The sequence below is a fragment of the Hesperophylax consimilis genome, chromosome 1, assembly GCF_061612785.1.
Source record: "Hesperophylax consimilis isolate HC1 chromosome 1, BYU_Hcon_1.0, whole genome shotgun sequence".
In the NCBI taxonomy this organism is placed as follows: domain Eukaryota; kingdom Metazoa; phylum Arthropoda; class Insecta; order Trichoptera; family Limnephilidae; genus Hesperophylax; species Hesperophylax consimilis.
In genome coordinates, this window is record NC_142836.1 from 6,111,673 (window position 1) to 6,136,875 (window position 25,203).

At 39.1% G+C, this 25,203-nt stretch overlaps 1 protein-coding gene across 3 annotated transcripts in view; it reads right to left on the minus strand.

The window, feature by feature from the left end:
- The window catches only part of spen (spen family transcriptional repressor split ends), a 185,716-nt gene that overhangs the window by 17,289 nt on the left and 143,224 nt on the right, over nt 1-25,203 (minus strand). For 2 of the 3 annotated variants that reach the window (XM_089641752.1, XM_089641690.1), the window contains exons 3-10: nt 17,549-17,722; nt 15,257-15,506; nt 13,721-13,885; nt 13,093-13,584; nt 12,860-13,000; nt 12,628-12,716; nt 10,538-10,769; nt 123-10,453 (exon numbers count right to left, since the gene is read on the minus strand). In XM_089641752.1, the coding sequence (XP_089497878.1) occupies nt 123-10,453; nt 10,538-10,769; nt 12,628-12,716; nt 12,860-13,000; nt 13,093-13,584; nt 13,721-13,885; nt 15,257-15,506; nt 17,549-17,722 (11,874 nt within the window). The remainder of the gene's footprint in view (nt 1-122; nt 10,454-10,537; nt 10,770-12,627; nt 12,717-12,859; nt 13,001-13,092; nt 13,585-13,720; nt 13,886-15,256; nt 15,507-17,548; nt 17,723-25,203) is intronic. The other variant, XM_089641797.1, reaches the window with a different exon arrangement.

The window sequence follows — 25,203 nt, forward strand, 5'->3', positions numbered from 1 at the left end:
AATGCCTAATTTAAAGACTATAAAAAAATAATATGAAACCACTAAAAAGTAACATTCCCAAAAATGTGGTTTGGTGTTTTACCAATTTACAGTTGAATGTATTTTAGTATATATGTACTTACTTGATAGCACTGGCAGGTGCCGGTAGCCCACTAGCAGCAAGCACAGGAGTGGACCTAGCTCCCGAAATAGGAACAAAGGTTCCATCAGTTCCCCTCTTCATGAACACCATCTCGCCTGTAGCGGGGTCTAACATCAACTCCTCTCCAGCTTCACCCGTCATCTTTGGCTCTTCATTAGGCTTCACAATGTTTACTTTAGGATCTTGAATAATAATTGTTGGTGGAGCAGCAATTGAACACTTCTCAATTATAGGAATTTCTTCTCTTGCTACTTGTGGTGGGGGTACTATGGTTTGTGGTTCAGGTTTTATCTCATTTGCAATAACATCTGGTTTCTCATTCACTTCTGTAGATGGTATTTTATTTACTTGAATATTATTCAGTTTGGCATTAATTTCACTTATCATCTTCTTTGGTGGCTTTGTAATAGTGCTTTGAATTGGAGTAACAATAACTGGAGTAACAGTATCAGATTTTGTTTCAGAAGTTTCAGGTTTAATAAGGTTCTCTGATGTCTTGGGTGATTTAGTATCAGTCTCAATTAATTCCAGAGGATCTTTCTTAGCAGTTCGCTCATCACTGCTGTCCACTGATGTCTCAGATCCTCTTCGATCTTTGGATTTCTTATTTGCCCTTGGAGATTTGCGTACATCGTTAGCCTTATCAGAACCTTGAGATTTGGTTAGGTTCTGTCTAGTGGACCTACGAACTGGACCTGAATCTTTGACACCAATGAGTGGCCGAATTTGCATTGAAGAATTTTTAACAACATCCTCAATAACATCATCAACAGAATTTCTGGTGACATCCTTTTCCAAAAGTCGTCTTGATTTTCGTGTATTGGCCATTGGTGACAAGAAGTCGTCTTTTTCTTCTTTGGACAAAGTCTGTCCAGGAGATGTTGATGGCTTGAAAGGTGTAAGTGGGGCAATCTCCTTGGGTGGAACTGCAAGTGTGGCAACAGCTGGTGTGACAGTGGGAGGCAAACTTCCAGTCATGGGGCTCTTAATTGTCAATATCAAACGAGGTCTAGCCTCATTCTTGTTTTGAGGAGTATCATCGGCTTCATCCCCAGAATCTTCATGGAAGTCGTAAACATCCCCGGGCAAGTGAACACCTGGAGCTGTGACAGAGCGAGATTTGCTGTCCACTTTGACTCGGCCTCGTCCCCTCCTAGGTGAAGTGGAAGACCCCCCTCTGGTGGGCTTGTTGCCTTGTCTGGTTTGCACTCGCTCCGAAACTCCATCTGGTACTTTACGCCCTCTACTACGCCCTCCCCTTTTAGCATTGACCTTTGCACCCATGTTCCCTGTGGTTTGATTGATGAAATCTGTAGGCTTAGAATTGATAACAAGTGTATTTTCAAGCATATTTTCTTTAGTTTCCTTGTCCACTGGCTCGTTCTTCAATTGCCAATCTGTTTTTGCTACATCGGAGTCATCAGATAATTCACTTGCAGAGCATAAGGCATCAACCTTTTTGATAACAGAATCGATGTTCACTTCCTTTGCCGACCAATTATCACTATCCTCTTTAGAATCTGAATTTTCTTTGTGGTTGATATCAATAAGCAGAACCTTTTCCTCAGTGGCTGATATAGCTGGTGTATCAATTTGTTTAACATCGACAACATGTTTGAAATCTGGAATAACAACCTCCTTTTTGTGGTCCATAAGAAGGTTGACAGATTGTTTGATTGGTGAAATTGGTTGTGGTTTTTCTATTTTCGTTTCACATGCACTTTGCTTTAGAAGTTCTTCAAAATCAGTTTCACATTTAGATTTTTCGATTTGTGGTGTAACTGGTGTCTTTGATAATACAACAGGAGACTTGACTTCTTGAGGGGATGTTAGCTTTTCGCTGAGGCTGTCATGAACAGACATCTTGACCACTGAATCAGGAGTAGCCGGTGTTGCAGGAGTTATAAGTTGAAGGGCAGGTAGACTATCAGACTTAATAACAACTGGAGTGGTATTAGTATTTATGTTGACAGAAGTAGATTGGGCAGCCGTAAAGGCAATGTGTGTAAACTTGGTAGTATCGATAGTTGCTGATTTTGTAATTGAAGGTGAATAAGCGGATGGATTTGGCAAATCTTTTCTGTGTTCAACACGCGCCAAACTGTCAACAATGGTCGGAGTCACCAATTTCAGCAAGTTATTTGGTGGAGTGATGGTCATTAAAGATTGTGTCTGCTTATCAGTTTTTGTAGGTACAGTATTTGTCATCACAGTGGGAGGCTGAGGGTTTGCAGGATTTATTTGCAGAAGTGTTGGTTGGTTATGAAGTCCTAGAGGAGCCACCTGAATTGCTACAGATGTCATCTTGGATGTTTCAGGACCATTCATATGATTAAATGCATTAGCAGCTTTCTCAGCAGACACAGCTTGATTAATCACCGATTTATTGACTAGTATCGGAACTGAAGTGACGTGAGAACCGAAATTACCAGCTGCGGACATAAGTCTGTTTTGTGCCAAAATAGTTTGATTCTGTGTTGGCATTATTGCCGATGAGGGGTAAATTATTTTGGGTCCACCTAAAATGATATTATCTTGGCCCACTCTCATATCATTCTTGCGTACCTCTGTAGATGCTATCAGTTTAGGAGGGTGTAGAATTGCCGAATTTCCACTGGTCGTTGCACTTTTGGGTTGTTGCATGCTCATACTATTTGAGTGCAGTGGTTTGGAAATTGGTGCCAAAACAGGTGTTATTGGTAATCTATTAAGCTGCATGTTGTGATTAGGATTTTGGAACAAAATAGTGTTTTGCTGGCCAGGTGAGAGCATCGATCGATTTGGATTTCCCATTGGTAAATGCGATGTTTGTATGGGACTCAGAGGAGGTTGCTGCATTCTGACAACAGTTATTTGATTTGGCGACCTCTGCTGCATGGCGGAAGGAGAACTCAAACCTGATGGAGAATTCAGTCCAGGTGATCCAGTTGTCAGAATAGTCATGTTTGTTAACTTTTGAGGCATTTCTCCATGTTGAGACTTAGGTGATTGCAATCGTATATCAGTAGCCATCCTGGGAGATATAAGTATGCCGGGTTGCCTCTGGTAGAACATGTGTTGTTCGGGTATGTTAATGGTTGGAGGCTGGACATGGAAGCTTCCGGCAGGTCTGGTTGAATTCATTACTTGGAAGGATGGAGGTAACTTGGAGGGCGCTCCTAGAATTGCTCTGCCTTGGTTATGCAGCTGTGGTACACTTTTCAGATGTAAGATGGAAGTAGCAATATGCACAGGTTTATCCTCTCTGCTAATAGGGGTTGTGCTTATTAAGACTGGCTGTTCACTAATCTTATGAGCTCCTAAAGTCCAGGTTTTCGAAATAACTGTTGGTGTTGAAATAGGAATCTGTTGAACTTTCTCAGATAATTTAGGAGGCACAATATTTTCTTCAAGTTTGTTCTTTGAAATTTCATTAGAGGGTAACTTTTCTATAGGAGATGGTTGCTTTGGTAATGAGACATTAGCAATTACTGGCGTCTCAGATGGGTGGGCTAATTTACTAGGTAAAGGAGCCGGTTGTTGCTGTTGGTATGTTGGCATGAATGGAGGAGTTGGATTGCCCTCCTTTGGAATAGTTGCATCAGGGGTTTTAGGTCGTTGTTCGTGTCTCGACTCTTCCCCATCATCAGTGTCAGTATCTATCTGTAAGTCATTCTCAGACAGGGGTGTATCAGGCTTAATTTCTAGCTCACTTGCATTGAGACTTTGGACAGCTTGACGCATTTCTTCAGCTTCTTCATCAGGAATGTTATCTGTAGTTCCCGAAGAAATGGTTGGTGCTTGTGCAGATGGACTTTGGGTATTCTCACTGTAGCAATCGCTGAATCCATCACTTCTTCCACCGAAACTTTCACCAAGTAGTGCCGCAACAGCATCTTCTGTTTCTTCTTGTGAAATAATAGCTCTGGGCTTTTCATCCACCTTTTCTTCTGTTTTTTGATTATTACAGTCTACGGATGAATTTATGCTGGAATCATTTACGCTATCTTTTCTATCCATAATAGGGCTTTCGAAATCAGATATGCTCTTCACTGCGTTCTCACTAATAGTCTCGTCTATATCTCCACCGAATCCTGGGATAAATTTCTCAGACAAGCGTCTGGCTTCTGCAGGTTTGCAGTTGGCTGTTATAGTTGGTGGAGGAGTGAGTGATGTATCCTTTGGTACTGTACTTACTATACTGGATACAATGGGGTTGCAAGGAGTTTTTATAGGTGGAGGGCTGTCCAGTAACCTTGGGAGACTTGGAGAAGGCAATGCAGGTGTACATTCTGCTTTTTGCTCTACTTCAGGTTTCTCAACATCAGTGGAAATAACAAGATCATTCTTGTACATATCTGAGGGAATTTTCGTTTCTTTCTCAAAACTAAGGTCAATTTTGTCATAGTGATGGTGGTAATGATGGTGTTCTTTGCGGTTCTGTCTATCTTCTTTATTCTTTTTCTTCTTCTTCTTCTTTTCTTTTAGTTCTTTTTTATTGTGGTCGATTATTCTATGTACTGCAGGAATTAGAGAAGATTCTCTGCTGTCATCACCATCTGTAAACCTAAACACATCACTATCCATGGAAGTATTGATGGATGACGACAAGTCCACTTTGTCAAGAGGCCTTCTTATATTAGGAATTGTATCAGCAAACAAGTTTGCTTCAATTGCTTTGCTGGCTGCGTCAATGTCCAAGCTATTTTCATCATCTTTAACAAAGATCTTCCGTTCTTTACGCTTTTTCTCTTTCCTGCGCTTGATTTCTTCTTTAAATTTGTCTTTATTTGTAACTTCTGTAATAATTTTTGTAACTTCTGTAATGGATTTAGAATCCATATTAGAAACACTATCAGAATCAGATGGAAAGGTTTTGGATGAAAAGAACTGGTTACTTTTGTCTCTTGAATTGGAAATATCCAGAGTAGGTGGGAATTCTTTGTTGCATACATCGGATTCATCAGAAAAGGGACCGAAGATGTCTTGCATTTTCTCTCCCCGCTTGATGTTGATTATTACTTCAGAACGTTGCTCTGTACGATCCAGCAATTTCTTTGGTTTCTTTAACTTATCTTTATCACTGAGTGATTCTGACATATCACTTTTAAGTTTTTCACGTTTCTTTTCTTTTTTATTTGCATGTTTACGCTTTTCAGAATTATCTTTGCTTTTGAAGTTTGCTATTTGGATACTGTTGATAATTTGCATTTTCTCATGGAAATCACTTTTGGCCTCATCATCTGAAGGATAGCATTTTTGACGTTTTTGTTTTTTCTTATGCTTTTTCCGAATTTCCGAATAACTGAATTTATGCATTGAATCAGAAATTATCCCTTCACCTTCTGACGATATGTCACAATGGGTTGGTTTAATTTCTTCATACTTGGAGGGTTTCAAGTCATCGTATTTCATTGGCTTTGCAATTTCATCATATTTGGTTTCTTTGATATTATCGCTGTATTTGGCAGGCTTTATATCTTCATATTTTGGAGGTGTGATGTCATAGTTATTTTCCAATTTGAATAAAGGTTCATTTTTAATTTCTGCTAAGATTAGAAGCTTGGTGTCAACGATTGACTTTATCTGACTTTCCTCTTCAAGAATCGCGTTGCATAACTGAATATTCTTTTCATGTAGTGATTTCATGTTGTATGGCTTTGAATCATAAACGCTGTCATCTGGCTCTTCCTTGATGTCCATGGCCTTTTCTTTTTTCAATGTTTTCAATTGCTTCCTAACTTCGTGATGATCGGGGTACTTCTTCATTGATTCCATGGACCTTCTGAAAGCCTCGTCATCAGAGGTATCGGACATTATGCGAGAATGGGAATTTTTCCTCGGGATCATCTTGCTGCGAGTGTCATCAGTGCTTTCCCCATCACACATCTCCATGAGTTTCCTTTGATTGAATTTAAATCTGTCATGATCATTTTCAGAATCTGTTGTTAGGTTGACCATAAGATCTCTATGGCGGCGTCGGAATTCATCTTCTGAAGAGCTGGCAATCATTGATTTAGAAGAAGACTTCTTATGTTCTCTGTCAGAGTCACTATCTTCATCCCAGCTGTTAGACCGTTTCTTTTCTTCTCGTTTTGCTCGACTCTGCTTCAACTGACTGAACTTGGCTTTGATCTTCTCCTGTCGCTTTTCTTCCTCTTGCTTCTGCATATTTTTACAGGAACGTGCCTTAACTTTATCATACATAGAAATATAGGTGGGCCCCTCATCTGGAATGTCAAATATTGAATGTTTCTTTGGTTCATCTGAATCAGAAGTATCGGTGCTGTTTGTAAGTTTTCTGGGTTTTTTGCGCATGAGTTCTGGTTTTAGAGAGTTGCCACATTCCTCTCGACTTTTACGTTCATTTGACATTCTTTTCTCCTTCATATCTTTTTTACGTTCGTCATTATTTTTCTGTTTCTTCCCATCATGTAAAGCATTTTGCTGTTGCAGTTGCTGAATCTGCTGTAACTGCTGAAGCCGTTTCTTCTCTTTCATCTCTTTCTTGAGAGCTCTTTGTTTTTCATCTTCTTCACTAGACCGAAGCTCAAGACGTGCCAGAAATGCCTTGTGTAAAGACAAATCGCTTTCTCTATTGTCATCTTCTGATAGTACAACTGGTTCTTCAATTTTAATCATTTCTTCTTCTGATTCCTTGGGGCTATGTTTACTTTTGTGTTTATAGAATAATTGAAGTTTCCCATGATTTACTCGACTGTGTTCACTCTCTTTATGGTCTACACTGTTTTGGTCAATTTCAATATTTTCTATAATAACACTTAATTCTTTTTCTACAAAATCATTTTCTTTTACTTCTTTTTCCCGTATTTCCTTGTCTTTTTCACGGATATCCTTCATTTTTGGACACTCCTCAGATTCTCTGATTGTTTTTCTGTCATCTCTTATTTTGTCTTCTAATTGTTTTGATATGTTATTTTTGAATGATTTGAAGTGCTTACTTTTATCTAAATGTTTTATTGAGTCTTTAGAGTCTCTTCTCTCGGGTAGCTTTTTGCTATCAAGGTGCATTTTCGGCCTCTTAATTTCGTCTTGAGTAGAATCAGTACTATCTTGAGAACTAATTCTTCTCTTCAAACCGACATTGGCAGGAAGGCTGCAGCTGGAGTTTAATCTTTCTTTTCGTTTAGCCTCTGGACCACGATGTTCACTGTGTGAATCCAATGAGTAATGTCTTTGTTTATCATCAGAAAGTAAGCGCTTTTCCTTAGAACTGATTTCAGTTACACTTGATTTGTCTGTGTCATTGGTGACATTTCTGTCCCGGGACTTATCCACACAGTTAGTTTTAGAGGACTCAGATCTTGACGTGTCAACCTCTTCTTTTATGCTTTTTGGTGAAAACTCTTTATCGTGGTGACGACTTCTATGATTCTCATGCGGGTGTTTATATGATTTACTAGATGAATGGCGAGACTCTTCTTTAATATCAAATGAGTCATGTTCCTTGGATCTACTAGAATCATGTGAGTGACGGGAAGTTGTTGAATCACTGGAATCTTTTCGGACTATTTCTCTGACCGTTTCATCCCTAGAAGACTTTCTGCTGATATCCTTAATTTTGCCATTATCATGAATTCTCATAGTTTCTTTTTTACTATCCATGTGATCTTTTTTATGAACATCCCTATGTCGATGACGATTCATCTCAGATTTCTCGGAATTGTCATCTTTCTCTCTCTTCTTGTCTTTGCTTGAAAAACTGGAATCATTAATATCAGCATGCTCTCTATCTGAATGCTTCTCTTTCTTCAACTCTTTTTCAGATCTATCCTTCCTGCGATCATGTTTATCAAATTTGGTATCATTGCAGTTACCTATTCTTTCTGATTTTTCTTTCTCTATTTTCTCCCTGTCAGATTTTTCTTTGTCTAGAATTTCTTTTTCTCTACGTTCTTTCTCTATTTTTTCAAGACGCTCTTTTTCTACTCTCTGCTTTTCTTTGAAAGCCTTTTCTTTTTCTAATTTCTCCCTTTCTTGTCTTTCTTTTTCTTGTCTCTCTTTTTCTTCCCTCTCTTTTTCTTGTCTCTCCTTTTCTTGTCTCTCTTTTTCTTGTCTCTCTTTTTCTTGTCTCTCATTTTCTTGTTTCTCCTTTTCTAATTTCTCCTTTTCTAGTATCTCTTTTTCTTGTTTCTCCTTCTCTAGCTTTTCCTTCTCTTTTTTGTCATTTTCTATTTTTTCTAAACGCTCTTTTTCTATTCTTTCCTTTTCACGTTTTTCTTTTTCTATTCTTTCTAACCTTTCTTTTTCTTTCTGTTGTCTCTCATATTCTAGTTTTTCTTTTTCGACCCGCTCTTTCTCCAATTTCTCTTTTTCCTTTTCTATTCTCTCTTTTTCTAATCTTTCCTTTTCCTTTTCTTTTTCCCTCTCCTGTTTTTCTTTTTCTCTTCTTTCACGGTCTAATCTTTCTTTTTCTACTTTTTCTTTTTCTAGACGTTCTTTATGTAGTCTTTCCCGCTCCTTTTCTTGTCGTTCTTTGTCAAGTCTGTCTCTTTCAAGCTTCTCTTTTTCACGTTTCGCTTTTTCCAACGATTCCTTTTCTAATCTTTCCTTTTCTAGACGTTCCTTTTCCAATCGGTCTTTTCCTCTTCTGTCGTTTTCAGATTTGTCATCAGATTTTTCTTTATCTAATTTTTTACTGCTGGTATCATATTCAGGCTTTTCATGAACCTTTTCTGATGGGTGTTTAGGAGTATTATCAGCTTTCGATTCTTCTTTATCTTTCTTGCGCCTATCGTCAGCTTTTCTAGTATCCTTCTCAGCGTTAGCTCTTTCTTTTTCTTCTTTGGATAGCCGTCTTCTCTCACTGGTTTCTAATGATTTATCTTGACTGTTACGTTTTGATCTAGATTCAGATTTTGGTGACTCGCAAATGTTTCTTCTCTCTAGATTAGAACTTAACGAAAATGATTTATCATGATGTTTAACATCGCAATTTTTTAACTCAGTATTACACTTTTCTGAAACAATTTTATTTTTAAAGCTTTGGTCTCTAGTTTCATCGACAGGTTTTTCCGAATCAGCGGAGGTAGCCTGCCGAACTTCAACAGTTTCACACTTTCTTCTATCTAAATTATCACTATTTACAAGGCTAGTTTTAGTTTTTTCATCACTTTTCAGTGTCGTTTCACATTCACCAATATTCACTATACTAACATCTTTGCCGGTGGGAGATTTCAGTTCGCTATTCTTGATAACTTTAGTTTCCAATCTGGAACCGACAATTCTCGGAGAAAGTATCTTTAGGGTGGCAGAACTCGCGCCCGGCGACATGATGTCCGTATTACAGCTAACACTAACTGGCACACGTTCGCTACAACTAGGTATACTACTATTGTTCCGAGGAATGTTAACACAGTCGGTGTTCCGCTTGCTGTCAGTGTCGGGGGCAGGTTCACTGGGGGCAGGCGGCGGTGGCGCGGGAGGAGGCGGGGGCGCACCCTCGGGCAGGGGGCCACTGGGCGGGTGCGAGGGGAAGGGGTACTGCAGGCCTTTGGCCGGAGGAGGCGTGGCCAGCACGGCCCCTTTCAGCACGCACACGGACGGAGAGCCTGCAAAGGGAGAGCGCCCCGCTGACTGGGGAGAGTTCAGCGGTGACGGACTCACGCGGGTGCTCGACGGGCTGGAGAAGGCGCAGGCTTGCCGTGGTGGGGTATCATACTTGTCACAGATGTTCTCAAGTCTCTTGGTATCCTCATCGAAGACTGATCGTTTAGCCAGAACTGACCGCATGACTTCCGAAGGTTGCACTTCATTGATGTCCAAATCCAGCAATCGAGGCCGAAACCTCGACCGTTCCGTGCATTCTGTGGTAGAGGGCAGCCGAGATCCAGACCACTTCTCGTAGCGCTCGTCCAGGCTACGGATCCTCTCATCCAGAGATGGCTCAGCCGGGGAAGGCGAAGAGCCGGGAGAAGATGCGGGCGAGGGCGGGGGCCGCACCAGGGCAAGGGAGGTCAGAGCGGCAGGCGGGGCGGGCGGAGAGGCGGGCGCAGGGGGGCCGGGAGGGGCACGCACCGGCGAGGAGGGGGGTACCCGCGCAAGCACCTGCGCCGCAAACCTGGGTAGAGGTAGGCACATGGGCATGGTGCGGCGAGTGGGCACAGTCCGGCGGGGCTCGGCCGGGGGTGGGCTGTCAGGACGCTCATCTCGCAGGGGTGTTCCCGCTCGGGACACCGGTGTGGGGGAACGCCAGTGATGACGAGAAGCCTCACTCCCTCGCCTTCTTTTCCCACAGGGGGATATATCACGGTGGTGTCGGCTACTTGCTGTTTCACCGGAAGGTCTCCTCCCCAGGGATGATCGTTCCGCCTATTAACAATTAAACTTTTTCAATTAATTCCTCTTGTTTATCTACTATTATAAAATAAGTATCACATAGAAAAAAAATCTTACCTTAAATTTTTTCTTTGGACTAACAAGCTCATCCCCACTACTCGGGCATTCTTCCAGTTGCTCTAGCAGGTGAACTCGTTCCTTCTGCAGATGCCTCATGTTGGGGTGTGGGGGAGGCCCTCCAGCGGCTCCGGAGACCACCACCACACTCTGCAGCACTGGACCTCCCGCAGCCCCCGCCTCGTAGGCCCCTCCAGCCTCTGAGCCCGAACCACCGCTGAAGTCCTCGTACCTGAGACAAGGACAATGCTCATATCATTCCAATCTAACTAAATATGTAGTAGAGTCAGATACTTACCATATTATATTTTCAAGAACAAAACACAACATTCAGTTTACATCTAGACAATAACAATGGGAAGACATTATGGAGAAGGTGCTCATCTTTCCATTGTGTACAAGACATCAAGAATAACATAAAATGATAACATTTAAAAGCAGCAGATGATCGTGTATAAAGCAAGAAAGACAAAGAAATACAACACACCAGACATTTGTTAATATTAATTCAACAACAACCTTATAATTATTGCTACATATATAATAAGTACTAAATATAAGTTCTGTGTATTATTTGAGTTGGGACGACAAGATGACTGGTAGAATGTGGCCGGTATAATTTCTACTTATTCTAAGAGATTAGTACTCTGTACTAGTCCATATCTAAAGACTTAAGAATGTCAGAAGACTTAAGAATGTCGTAAGACTTAAGAATGTCGTAAGACTTAAGAATATCGTAAGACTTAAGAATTTCATAAGACTTAAGAATGTCGTAAGACTTGAAATATCAAACACATTTACAAAAGAAAACAAGCTGGACAAACTTTCTAACTAATACAAAAACAATACTTTAATCGATTTTGAAGCAAAAGAAATCCTAAATCCGGCTACCTCGGTCGGCTAGGTTAGGCTATCTACATAAGGCGGCTGACATACCTGAACCTTCTGTCGGTAAAATCGGAGATGTTGTCAAAGTGTTGGGCGGTGTTCTGGAAGCGGGCAGCCCGGGCGGGGCGAGGGTACTGAGCCGCGGGCCGGCGCGCCCCCTCGTACCTGCCACAACACAACACCGGCTATCACGTCCGCCTCACGCAACACATCCACACACTCCACCCACCCCTCACACCGCACACCACACACTACTCGCACACACCACGGGAGAAATTACGCAAACCTCACACGCTACGGGAAACTAGACGCTATGACGCATGCTCCTCACCGTGACCGACGCTACTTTTGCCCACTCAGTAGACTGATTGACTTACTGAAAGTATGTGAGGCTTGTCAAATTTCAACCGTTCATTGTTGAATAAAAAATTGGGTTAAGTTATGCACATAAACCTTTTCCAATACAACGCATTAACTAAGATGGCCTTCTCAACGTTCTTATTAATAGAAACTTTTTGCCTAATATTTTTTAATTAAATTCTGAAAAATGGTTTTACTTTTTAGAGACGGTTATAAGTCTTCTTCTAATTTATTTTTTAAATCACAAATCCTTAAAACTCATAATATTCCCTGACAATTGCCCCTAGTTCTGGTCCATTGCCATCCTGTTAATGAACTCAAACTAAAACTGGTTTTCAGAAATCACAACCTTTGGACACGAAAGTTGGAAAATGGAGAGAGAAGAACTCTTCGAGAGCAGACATAAGCAATTGAGAAAGGTTTATATACAGGTAAAGGTAATGTTAATCAAAGCTCCAAAAGCATGCACCGCAATGCACATAATGATATATTACATACAATGAAGGAAACAGTCATAAAATGGGGATCATTGTTCTGGGGGTTGATGTAACATTAATGCATGGTCGTTCCACAAGTAATGATTCCGTACCAACATTCACGTACTTGCACTATCGTCTAGGAACACTTAACTCAAGAGGAAGAGAGAAAGCGATAGGTGTGCGCTGGTCCACTAGATTTGTTAGATACCAATAATTGGTACCGATAATTGTTATCAGTAAGATGTATTTACTGGTGATGGAACACAATGAAAACATTTAACGTTTAGGACGTCACAAACCACGATGCCAGCGTTACGTCAAACTGTGTCATGATTGTGATAGCGCAACACAAACCTGCTGTACCTATTATTGGTGGGTTCGAATCCTCGGAGGGCGATGTCTGAGAATCCACTACCGGCGCACTGCTTCTCCACTTGCTCATAGAAGGCGTCCTGCAAAACATATCACTTAACGTTAGCAACAACACAAGTGACGGGAGTTAAGTGACCCGATCTTTACATCTGACTTGAATATATATATCTGACTTGAATATATATCTGACTTGAATATATATCTGACTTGAATAATATCTGACCTGGCACTCGCGGGATGCAAAGTCAACCTGTAGCTTGCGGCCTCGTATGCTCAGGCCCCGCAGCTCCATCACAGCTTGCTGAGCTGCAGCCACTTGCTCAAACGCCACCAGTGCATGACTGGCCGCTTTGCTTACAGTCACCTACATACACAGTTATAATATTAGTCATAGTTATATATTATTTAAAGAACATCGGTACAATCAAATGTCAAGTTATTAAGTACTGCACTAACCTGTACTACAGGCCCTATGTTCTCACAGAGCGTGAAGACCTGCTTCTCGGTGTGCTCGTTGACTCCGTCTATCCACACACAGTTAGTGGCCATCGACTTCCCGAAGCCCAGCTTCACCCTGCTCCCACCCACGTGCTCTCCATCCATGCTGCGAATGGCATCCACCACCGAGGAGATGTTAGCGTACTGGCAGAAGGCGTACCCAGGAGACCCACCGCTCTGTTTCTTAATGTCTATTTCAATGATCTTCCCAAAGTGTTTGAACTTTTCTCTCAGCAAGGCCGGGGTGACATCTTTCTCTAGATTTCCTACGAAGAGTGTTCTGGTGGCTTTAGGGTGAAACTCGTCGAGATCTGTCTCGTAGGGTCGGGACTCGTTGTCTTCTACATCCATGCCTTGGTAGGGACCCACTGAAATCTTGCAGCCAAAAAAGAGCTTGTCTTGAGACACCTCCAGAGCTTTATCCACGTCAGAAGGCTTCTTAAAACACACCTATAGCGAGAAAACAGAATAATTACAAGCGACCCTTTATGGCAAATGGGTGAGTTGGTGAGTGGTTAGTTAGTAACGGGTAGCTACGGGTAGTTATGTGCTATGTGCTACTATAATATGGTTTCCAAATCCTCACCACAGCATATCTTTCTTGGTTGAGACCGACCACCTTGACACAGGAGACCTTGCCGTGCTTCTTGTATTCGTGGAAGAGTCCATCCTTGAGCGAAGAGTCGGAGGATCGCTGGGGCAGATTCCGCACACAGATGGCCAAGGGCCGGCCGCCACTCCCACCCAACCACTGGGGAAACAATAACCAAGTGAGTTATATGAACAGGTATGACACGAACTTTCAAACTTTACTGATACTAATTGCAAAACTACAGCTCCGAGCTATGATCATCATCGTTTTCAAGCACTCGTTCGAGTGGAAACTAGGCTCAGAGAGCATTTAGAAACAATATGAACCAGAAAGTAGGGAAAAAAACTCAGAAAAGAGGAAATGAATTGAGTTGAAATTGAGAGCAAACAGAATTAAAAGGATTGTTACCTGACAGAGCTTCAATGACATCAGAGTCAAAATGTTTACGGAAAGGATTGAGATAAACCAAGAAGTTTAATGTTTTATGCAAAGACCAAGCTACTAGAAACAGAGATGATCAAGCAGCTGATGTTGATTCAAGACTTGCGAGAAAGTAGGAGCATGTCAAATTGTTTCCACCAGTGGTCGAGGCAGGTTACTTCTACGAACATACTTACTTACTGTTGGACAGAAACCAATTACCTCATTTCTTCTGCATGCTGAGCTGGAGAACTGAAGAGCTGGAGAGCTGGACAACTGGAGAGCCACAACTTCTACTAACTCCTGTAGTGTGCATGCGGTGCTGAGTGCCTACATATCTCCCTTTCAATCAAACATGTGTTCCCTATAGCACAATTAAACGCAAAACATCAACCTGACAACATCCGAGTTATCTGCTTTGCTAAGGGCTCTTCGAACCATTAAAAACAGATAGAAATGTTTAGAATATAAACACAGCATGGGGAATGCAATAATACAAATAATTTCCCTTGAAGATTAAGTCCTCTATTTCAATCCAAAAAATTACATATTGATAAAATACTTGTCTCGTTGCTACATACGCTTCATTATTAATGTTGATTTCTCAACACATTTACTGATTTGACACATTCTAAACTCATGCGAAAATGCTTCCATTTCAATAAGAAATCTGTACAATTGAAGCAGAATGTGGAGATTGCGCATGTGTAGATTAATTTTTTTGAATTATCGTGCATAACGTTACAAAAAAAATCGGCGATCACAAGAAGAAATCGAAAGACAGAAAGTGAATCGTAATCGTTGCATCATTAGTTTATTCTCCTGTCTTAAGTAAAAACACAGTATCATCCCTGAGACTCCCAAGGAGGATACTGTGTTTTTACTTTACTTTTACTTATGATGGCAGTTATTAGTAATTATGAACCTGTTAGTTCCTACCTGCCAATATTTTATTTAAGGTCTTAAAAACTGAAGCTTAACTTCTTGTCTGAAAATCACATCATATTTGCTAGAATGCTGGTAAAAAGTGCACAAAAACCTTACCTTGTTCTTGTCGAGGCTACCGTCAGAGTATAGAGATGTTTGAAGGGGTGACAGGATGTTATTTACCTGGTGCTTCCTCCGGTGGTCGGGGCTGGAAGCACGGTCGCTGTCGGAAGAGGGCGAGCGGGGTGCCGAGCTGGTGGAGCCCGAGCGGCTGGAGCTGGCCGAGGCAGCCGAGGAGGAGCCTGAGCGAGCGCGCGTCCCCCGCCGCGCCCCTGCGCCCGCGTAGCCCCCGCCTGCGCCCACGCCCCCGCCGCCCGCCGCGCCGCCCTCGGGGGGCGACTGGTAGCCGCCGTACCAGCGCCGGGTGGAGCCCCTAAACACAACACATACTGTCAGTTCACATATTGTCTTTAGTGGAAATATAAATACGAGATGATAGAATCAAGGTATCGGAGGGTTATACTCATCTAATGGAGCCAAAATAGGGTCGGTTCATGAGTTCATGATAATAATTAATGCCAACCGAATTAATGTTCCCGAGTACGACTAAAGATCGCCAACGAACAAACAACCCTTAGGACTGTGCTGAACTCCCAGATCGAACGACTTATTTGGTAAGAAAAAACTCACAATATAAAAACATTTTATAACTGTCCTTTGAAAGCATAATTATTATTATAAAAAGTGAAGCACGCTGAATGGATATATTCAATACAAAATAAAGATGTGTATTTAACTAATGGAACTTGGTGTTTCTTCAAAAATCTTACGATGTTTACTTTTCATTTATAACCTTTGTTTCCTCCAATTTCTTCTGATTTGTTACTTACTAGCCATAGTCGAGATTACAAGAAGTTAAAAACATAATTTTAAATATTGGAACTACTTATCATTAAATAAAGTAGGTTACAAAATTATTTCATGAATGAATAATCCTTTATTTGAAATAAGTTTTTTTTTTCAATGCTTGACAGGTGCTTGCTCAGATGAATTAACAGAGTGAAGAAATGTATGAGACAACGCCCTAGGTAGTCATGCCTTATCATTTTCGTAACCATTTGTGTAATTTTTGGCTCGATTAGATGAATATAACATATATTTTATTTTTATAATGTCGTTGGACGGATGTCGTCATTTTCCAAGTTTACTAATATTCGAAGGGTAAATTAAATTAATCCACATTCCAAACTATAACAAAAACTACTAAACATTGGAATAAATAATGTTAATGAACTTAATATTATTAGAAATTACCTCTCAAACCGTAAACAAAATGTAAAAATCAATCAACAGTCTCGGCAATCAATCGCCAATTAGCTTTGGCGTGCCTAAAGGAAGCGTTTTGGGTCCCACTTTATTCTTAATTTATATTAATTAATTGTGCAATCTGCCTACAGATGCCAAAATTGTAAGTTTAGTTGACAATACGATACCAGAATTTGACAAAAACTAAATATAGCATCTCAAAAAATCTAAAATATGTGCTTGCCTCCTGACAAATGCTAATATATGTTATTGCCCTTACTTAGAACGGGGTGACTAAAATCAAATACTTGGGTGTAATTTTTGACAGTAATTTAGTGGAAAGAACATATTCACAACAGCAAACAAGTTTAGAAAATCCATATACTTCTTTAGACATACTCGCAACTTTGTTACCTTGAATCAACTCAAAACAATTTTCTAAGCATTATTTGAATATTTAATCGAGTACGGTATTATAGCGTGGAGAGGAGAAAACGCTGCCGCCATTCATACGATCTTTAAAGCTCTGAAACTAATTATAAATATTATACTAAAAACAAGCACTTTGGGTGGAATCTTTGGGAAAATCTGTGTTTTGGACATCAGGCAACTGTATGCCTAAAACATACTAGCAGACCTATTCAAATAGACAATTTTCAAATTGCTCGCGATACTAGAACCAAGGGGCATAATCTCTTACTTATCCCTTTCGCTAAAACGACTTTTGGCCAAAGAAATTTTAGATACTTTTCAACAAAGCTATACAATGCACTGTCATTGGTAAGGACACATTTTTTTTGAATACATATCAGACACCAAATCTTGAATTATAAGCTAGGACAGATCAACCATCAACAATTTTATTTAAAACATATATACGTATAAGAATGTATTTCTATGGTAACATTATGATTTTATTTGAAATGAAAAGTTATAAATTGCGCCCGCTCTGAACACAGTAGTTCCTAGAAAGACAGGCCCAACACATCACCAATGTAAATATAATTAATAAAGGTAAATAAAAAAATCTTCTTTTGAAAGGCAATTATTCTGAGGCAATTATTTTTTTTAATTATAAATAATTCCAGCTTCACAAATCCTACAAGTATTATATCTCGTGATTTTTCACGGGTCTGCGTTAGTAATGTATGAATGTTTGAAGTTTGTTACCTTTCGATGATGGAGTTGGTGTAGGAGGTGGGGCCGTTCCGGTAGAGCCTCTCTCGGGGGCGCGCCCGCTCCGCGGCTGGGGGAGCGTAGGCCCCGACGGCACTCGCGACCCCCGCGCCCACCCCCAACGCGCCCGGCCCCAACGCAATCCGGCAGCGCTCCTCGGATAATCCGCTGGAACAACAGGACACAGTCAGTACACAGTACAGCGTATATGTATGTTTCTCAACCTCAGTTGGCTTCATAACAATAGTCACACAGATGCTTAACTTACAAGGCGGGTTGAAGTTGGTTGTATAATCGTTATTCAAATACTAAATTATTGGGTTTACGGAAAAGATATCTGAATATATATTTTCATATATTATATATATTATATATTATGAAAACATATCTTTGATATGTGCAAGTATTATCAGCATCAGCCATTATCTTATCCATTGTCTTATCCTATATTTGTTAGAAGTGTACGTAGTCCAAATGAATAAATGAAAAGTAAAATAAACCAATCGTAGCAGAAAAAACTGACGAAAATAAATCTATGAATAACGATGAGAACTTATGAAAACTGGGATTATTTCACTCGCAATATCATACACCCGATCGAACTGGAACCGATCTGATTAGGACACGCTGCAGGCTTCCTAATAATATTTTTACAACCATCATAAACACTCGCTGTCCCTCTTCCGTTAGTGACAGTAAATAGGCGTTAACAAGACAAGTGGCTATTCAATGCTAAGCTTGTTACCTATACCTATTACACATATTTATAGGCATACCGCTGATAGGTCCATTGTAACCAACAACCCTCTCTCATGGACGATATACAACGCTTGTATCAAAAACATAGCTTTAAATTTAAAACAACGGAGCTTTCATTGGCAGCCGACTATCATTGCCGTGTTTGGAGGAAATGGTCATTTTAAATTATGATATTTCTAGTAATTCTTACGATGTTGAGAAAACAGTCAATATCTACAAATTAACTAACCATCATGTCGTTTTCTCGCAGGGGTAGGCAGAGAGGGTGGACCGCCAAATAACTCGGTCTTGGCACACACTTCTCGCCTCATTCACATTCATACATCGTCTCATACGAGTACATACTTTTCTATTATTCTGACTCTTGACATGGTCCGACTCTGATTTACTTGATCGTGCCATGTCGTCCTCGAGAATCGCCGACTTCTGCTACCATTCGCATTCGCATCATATATTCTCCTTACACCCCTTTCTCCGCTCATTCGCTCTACATGCCCAAACCATCTAAGCGTCCCTTTCTTAATCGTACCCATTACGCTTACATCAGCCTTGCACTCTTTGCGGATCTCCACATTTCTCACACGATCATACATGGTTTTACCGCACATACGCCTCAGGGATCTCACAAATAAATGACAATTTAAGGAATTATCACAATGATTTTTGGAATCCATTGTCATTAAAGTCACAAATAATGTTAAATCCGATTAAGAACAGTCAGTCAACTCCATAAATGTAAAAACCTCAGTTTTCAATATATTATTCCGATTTTGAAGAATCATTTTCAGTAAATATATCGATGTTTGCGGCTGTTGCCAAGTAGTAGGTACTTTCAGTTTCGGTTTTTCAGGTGAAAGACCTTTCAGAATGGAAACGCTGCTTGAAATGTCTTTGCCGGGTTTGGCGACCAGTTCTGAATATCAAGGTTCTTCCACACCTTCCTCTTTCTAATCTCCTTCCCCTCCCCACTACCTTCAGCCTTACAACAAACCCACAATTTGGGATGCCATAGTCTCACTGGCTCCAGACGGTTGCAAGCAGTTGCGACTTTTGCGCATTAGGACATAAAAACCAACAAAAAATGGCTAATAAGGAACTCCAATCCTTTTTATTCAATAATGACCTAATTACTATACCAATTTTTTTTTTCAGTAAGTTTTCCTTTTTCGTGGTGCCCCAAAACGCACCAATATCTGTGTTTTGTCAATCACATCACTAGTCACAAAAAGCCTTCGTTTTATTTCAACAGGCACTGTATTTTTTATGTTCAATTTTAATGTCTAATTTCTAATATTGAAAAGTCCACTAGGTAAAATTTCAGCATCTCTTCGTTACTGTTATTATATTCTACCAAAGTGTAAATATACATCCGTGACCGCACCTGATAAACAATTCACCAGTGTTCCCAAACCTCCATTACAACGAAAAAATGGTGTGACGCCATCAAACTAAACAATAAGAAAAATGCTCCTTTATCACTTTGGTCAACTGCTTTTTGTTGGGGGGATCATTATTATGAAAGTACAATAGTTAATTTAAATGATCTAATAAATGTGTGCTACAAACTTAACCCACATTATACTTTATTATTAAAAAAAATAATATATGATAGTTAGATAGTTACATAAATACCATATAAATATTATTATTATATCATTGTGTTGAATGCCGCTTAACTAATTTTGGCACTAACCTCAAAATTTCCATAAAATAATACAAAACTATCATTAATTTTCCAAAATATAAATTAATATGGGCGCCCAAATGATATTTCAATTCACTCAACACTGAAAACAACAACATTCCTCCAAGGAAATATTTAAATACACACAAATTCAAAACACAAAACCAGAATGACATGTGATTCGAGAAGTCAGGATCATCAGATTCAGTCGTACCAACCAAACCGGAGGTTTTAATGTGATGATGTTTTATTCATTTTTAAATGCCGATTTATAAATTCTACCACTATATAACTTTCATATTCAGAGCCAGCGTTTGTTGATCTATATGAATATATTTTTTTATAGCCATAATATTTTTCACTGGAGTTCCCTATTATGACGAAATCAGTATGTATTGTATACCAAACGAATAGTTTGGTTTTCTGTAAACACGTACCAGAATGAGAAATAAAGACAAATTAGAGTTAACTCTCTCGTGCCGTAGGCACCTACGTATATTTGAAAATACGTAGATTTAAATTAGCGATTTTCGTTTTTATGTAGTCATTGCACAGACATAGGAATTAATAGACGAGAAGATAATGGCGAGGGGTAATATCAACTGTTGAAGAACGAAGGGGGTGAAGCTGACTGTGATTCGTCAATAAATCAATCTGACAGTAAATAGGCTTCTCGCATTATAATATCACCATTTACTTCTTAAAAGTAAAATCTGCTTTTGAATGAATAGACATTTTTACATGGGAGCGCAAATTACTCGCCACGTTATGAACTAATTTGCGAAGTCCAAATTCGGCAAAGTAAATTTCTTCTGTTTGCAGAGTCGTAGTTAGTTTCAGAGTATTTAGTTAAGACACTTTTACAAATGTTTCATAATTTACTTACCCCAGTAAACAACGATGAGCACACCTGAGAATCGCTACATTGTGATGTGATAGTATATGTTTCTAAAACTGATCCATATAATACGGTGTGAATAAGCTTAAAATAGAGTAAAATAATGCTTACTTATGGAATGTAATACGACAATTGGGTTTATTCTCTTTTTCACATCTATTTTTACAAGTTTTCATATCACAAGTCAACATTTTGCCGTGTTATTTCGTAAAATGAACCGATGATGCCTCGACCATAGTTCGCACAAGAATGATGACGTCACGTTTTCAAATTTCACTTGAGGCCATACGCGAGCCCAGCCGGCTCCAATGGAACCGGTATGGGGAGTGGGGATAATACGCTTTTAATCACTTAGGGCAGGTCTACTAATATTCATATGTCTATGAGTCATTGGGTTTTCGTTAACCAATTATTGACCGGCTTTGTACGATTCTAGCTACTCGATCAGGCGGTAGCCATTTTTATGATTGAAGGGTGACGCTCGTGTTTAATCTCAATTTCCGGGACCATACATTACAAAAGTGTTTGTATGTTTTTTTTTCTATAATACATGTAATTTGTTAGTCACTGAAAGATAAATAATTAATTTTTCGAAGAAAACTTCTTCGGAAAGGTTTTCACTTTGTGATGGCACTATTTATTTTAATAAAAAGATAAATAACTTTGTTTACATCACTTTATTTGTACACAATCAACATCTTTCGTGAACAGTGTTCACTTCTTCAGGATCAAACGTATACTTAACGATAATGTACCTATATGTTTGATCCTGAAGAAGTGAACATTGTTCACGAAATATGTTGATTGTGTGCAAATAAAGTGATGCAAACAAAGTTATGATTTAAGATTTTCACGGCCAAAAGTATTTTTGTTATTTGTTTTTGGGATGTTATGCCGTGTTGCGCTAACTCCTTATTTAGCCAACGTTTCGGACAGCATTGCAGTGTCCATCATCAGGGCAGATGTGTTATTATAATAACACATCTGCCCTGATGATGGACACTGCTAACACATCTGCCCTAATGATGGACACTGCAACGCTGTCCGAAACGTTGGCTAAAGAAGGAGTTAGCGCAACACGGCATAACATCCCAAAAACAAATAACAAAAAAAAAGCAAACAAAGTTATTTGTCTTTTTATTAAGATAAATAATTATTCTACTCAGTTTGTCTAAAATATTTATACATGATTACATACATAAAATACTATAATTTGTAAGTTTATGATTACAAATTTTTTGGCGGGATTTTTTCATTGACATTCGAAAGTTGAAAAAATGTTTTATTGTACAAACGGATAAATCGAAGTGGCAGTTTTCTTAATAATTCCCTACATAAAATGTGTTTTATAATATCGAATTCCTTCAAAATTATGCTCGCTTCTAGTCAAAATGTCTCGGTAAGTTTTTTTGTTAACATTTTTATATCAATGTTTATTTCAAATACAAAGATTTCAAGGATAATTTTATCTAGTTTCGAAGATGGTATATATTTTTAGAAGTCCATGAAATTTTACCCTGTCGTTGGAACTTGTGGTTAAGGCTGGCCGCATACATACGTTTTCCGTATTCGATTTCCGAATTCGTTTTCCGTATTCGGAATTCCGCGAGACTAGCGCAAACGTTCGTTTTTCTTCATTCGGAATGTATAAACGTCAGTACCAGTGTTGCCAACAAGGGCGATATATCGCCATTTAGGCTACTCAGAGCGAGAATCGGCGCCGAAAAAATCTAAAAGGCGACTGATCGCCAATTAAGCTACTTCAAAAACATCAATTTTAAACATGTCCCGAAATTCTCTAGCCACCCCCCCCCCCCCCATGAAATTTATCAATAAATTTATCATTTATTTAGCCACCCTCCCCATGAATTTTTTTTATTTTCTGGGGACAAATTTTATTTTTTTGAAATCCTCTAGCCACCCCCCCCCCCCCCCCCCCACGAAATTTTTATTTTCACGTAAAAACATCAATTTTAAACATGTCCCACCTAACAGCAAATTCGGCTACTTTACGCTACTTTATGTATGAGAAACGGCGATATTAGGTCAAGATCCGTTGGCAACACTGAATTACGAACGGAAATTTCCGTACGTTTGCGTCGGCACAAACAAACTGTATGCAATAGCTGCGTTCCACATGACGTCATTAGGTTTCTCCGAACGCGCCGGCTCGCATTCGGAACGTGCGTAAGGAATTTGTTCCGTTCGGAACTAAAACGAACGTGTGCGGCAGTTAATGTATTTTCTACTGATTCCGTGCATTCGGATGTCCGAATACGGAAAACGAATTCGGAAATCGAATACAAAAAACGTATGTATGCGGCCAGCCTAAAAGTACACGCAGATGGCATAAACATAATAGTATAAGTTGATTAAGAGAAACACGACCTGTTAGATCTAAGATTCTTTCAAATGAACGTAGCAATAAGCTCTAAAGTAGGTATCGAAATAAAAAAGAAAACTTTACCAAACAAATTTCGTAATTTTTCAGAATCCGCTTTATACGCAAAAAATAACACTAGGTTTCAGCTACATTACTATTATTTATATCGGGGGAGACGAAAAGAAATGCGCAAAATAGGTTCTTAGTTTGGGTTCTTCCAATAATTTACTTCAAACTTAACCTACGACAAACATCAGACCAAAAACGTGGATGTCGAAACAGTCAAAACATGTGAACTTCGATTGTAAAAAAGGAACTTTAAAGCAGTATTTTTAATCTCCTCGATGTAAACATAGTAAGTCGTTAATAGTAATTAAATTGAATGAAAGTGTTACTCAAACTAAATTAATAAAAATTAAATAGATGGTAATAGGTAAAAAAAATCAACAGACTCAATAAATTTATCATAGACAACGAAGAAATAGAGGAAGTAGAGGAAATCAAATACTTTACAGGCATTACAATAGACAATCATCTCAAATTTAACTCCAACTTTTAATTATTAGCTAAGAAAATGACAAAAAGGATTTTTTTTAAGAAGAATAATAAATAAACTGGATGTACATTAATTACCATGTGGTATAGTAGCATCTCATTTAAATTACTGCTCTAGTGTTCTTTTCTTGTGCAATCAAACATAGATAACAATTGCAAATAATTCAAAGTAGGGGCATGCGAGCAGTATTGAATTGTACTGGGTATTCTAAGATAATTAATAATAAAAAAAACTATGTATGTTAAGTGTGAAACGGCGTATAATTTACAATACCTTAATATTTGCTCAAGAATAAGATGCTCCCGAAATACATGTTTAAGAATGTAAATTTCAATTTCGAAACGCTTGACTAATAGCTACCCGACGAGAAGCTGAGGAGATTTTAGATTTCCGAAAACAAATTAGTCTGAAATGGTTAAACGTAATTAGTGTGAAATATTAATAATTAAATTGCGCTCTATAAATTTATTGTTATGTTATCACAAAATAAAACAAATTGATAGTAGTTTCATTGTGAGTGAATGCAATAGAGTCAAAAGTTAAAAACACAGGAAATGTAAAAATATCTGAATAGATTTAAACAGATATAATTCCATTCGGGCTGTTTCCGAGTCTGTATTCGTTCAAACTCAAGTGAGCCTGGGCCATAGAGCGATAATGGCCTGGGGCTAGGCACATTGCTCGACTCTAGGACATCAGATAGACAAGAATAGCCCTCCTTGGAGACTACGAGCTGGCCCCAGAAACCCGCGTAAACCAAAATACTGCTGCGATTGGAGGGTATCGAAACAAATAAACTGTACTAGGTTAAACTTAATGAATTACTGCACACTGCAACTCCCTGTCAGAGTAGGGAACGTCCGGTCCGATATTCACTCAGACCAGTTTTAACTTTCTGTTCTGAATGCAAGAATAGATTGTAATGATTTTTTTATTGTTTTTTATTAGTTGCAATTGCAAAGTTTGTACATGATACAGGTATAAAGTACAGGGTTTTCCAATTAGAGGTGTTATTTTGAATAGCCCGCTATTTCGGTAGATGTTACTTTTGAAGCTGTCATTTTGACATTTGACAAGTAGAAACTACGCCATTAATAAAAATGGATAATACACGCTTCAAAAACGCATTGAAATGATTAAAATTCACTTGAGTGAATCAAATGCAAATCATATTGAGTGATGAGGCCCATTTCCATCTCGGTGGCTTCGTCAACAAACAAAATTGTAGCATCTGGGGCTCGGAAAACCCAAGAGTTATTTTTATCGAAGAAAGCAAACACTTTGTGATGTGACATTATATATTAAATGAAAAAATACACTTTGTAAAACACCACTTTTATTTTGAATTAATATTAACAGCCAACCAGGT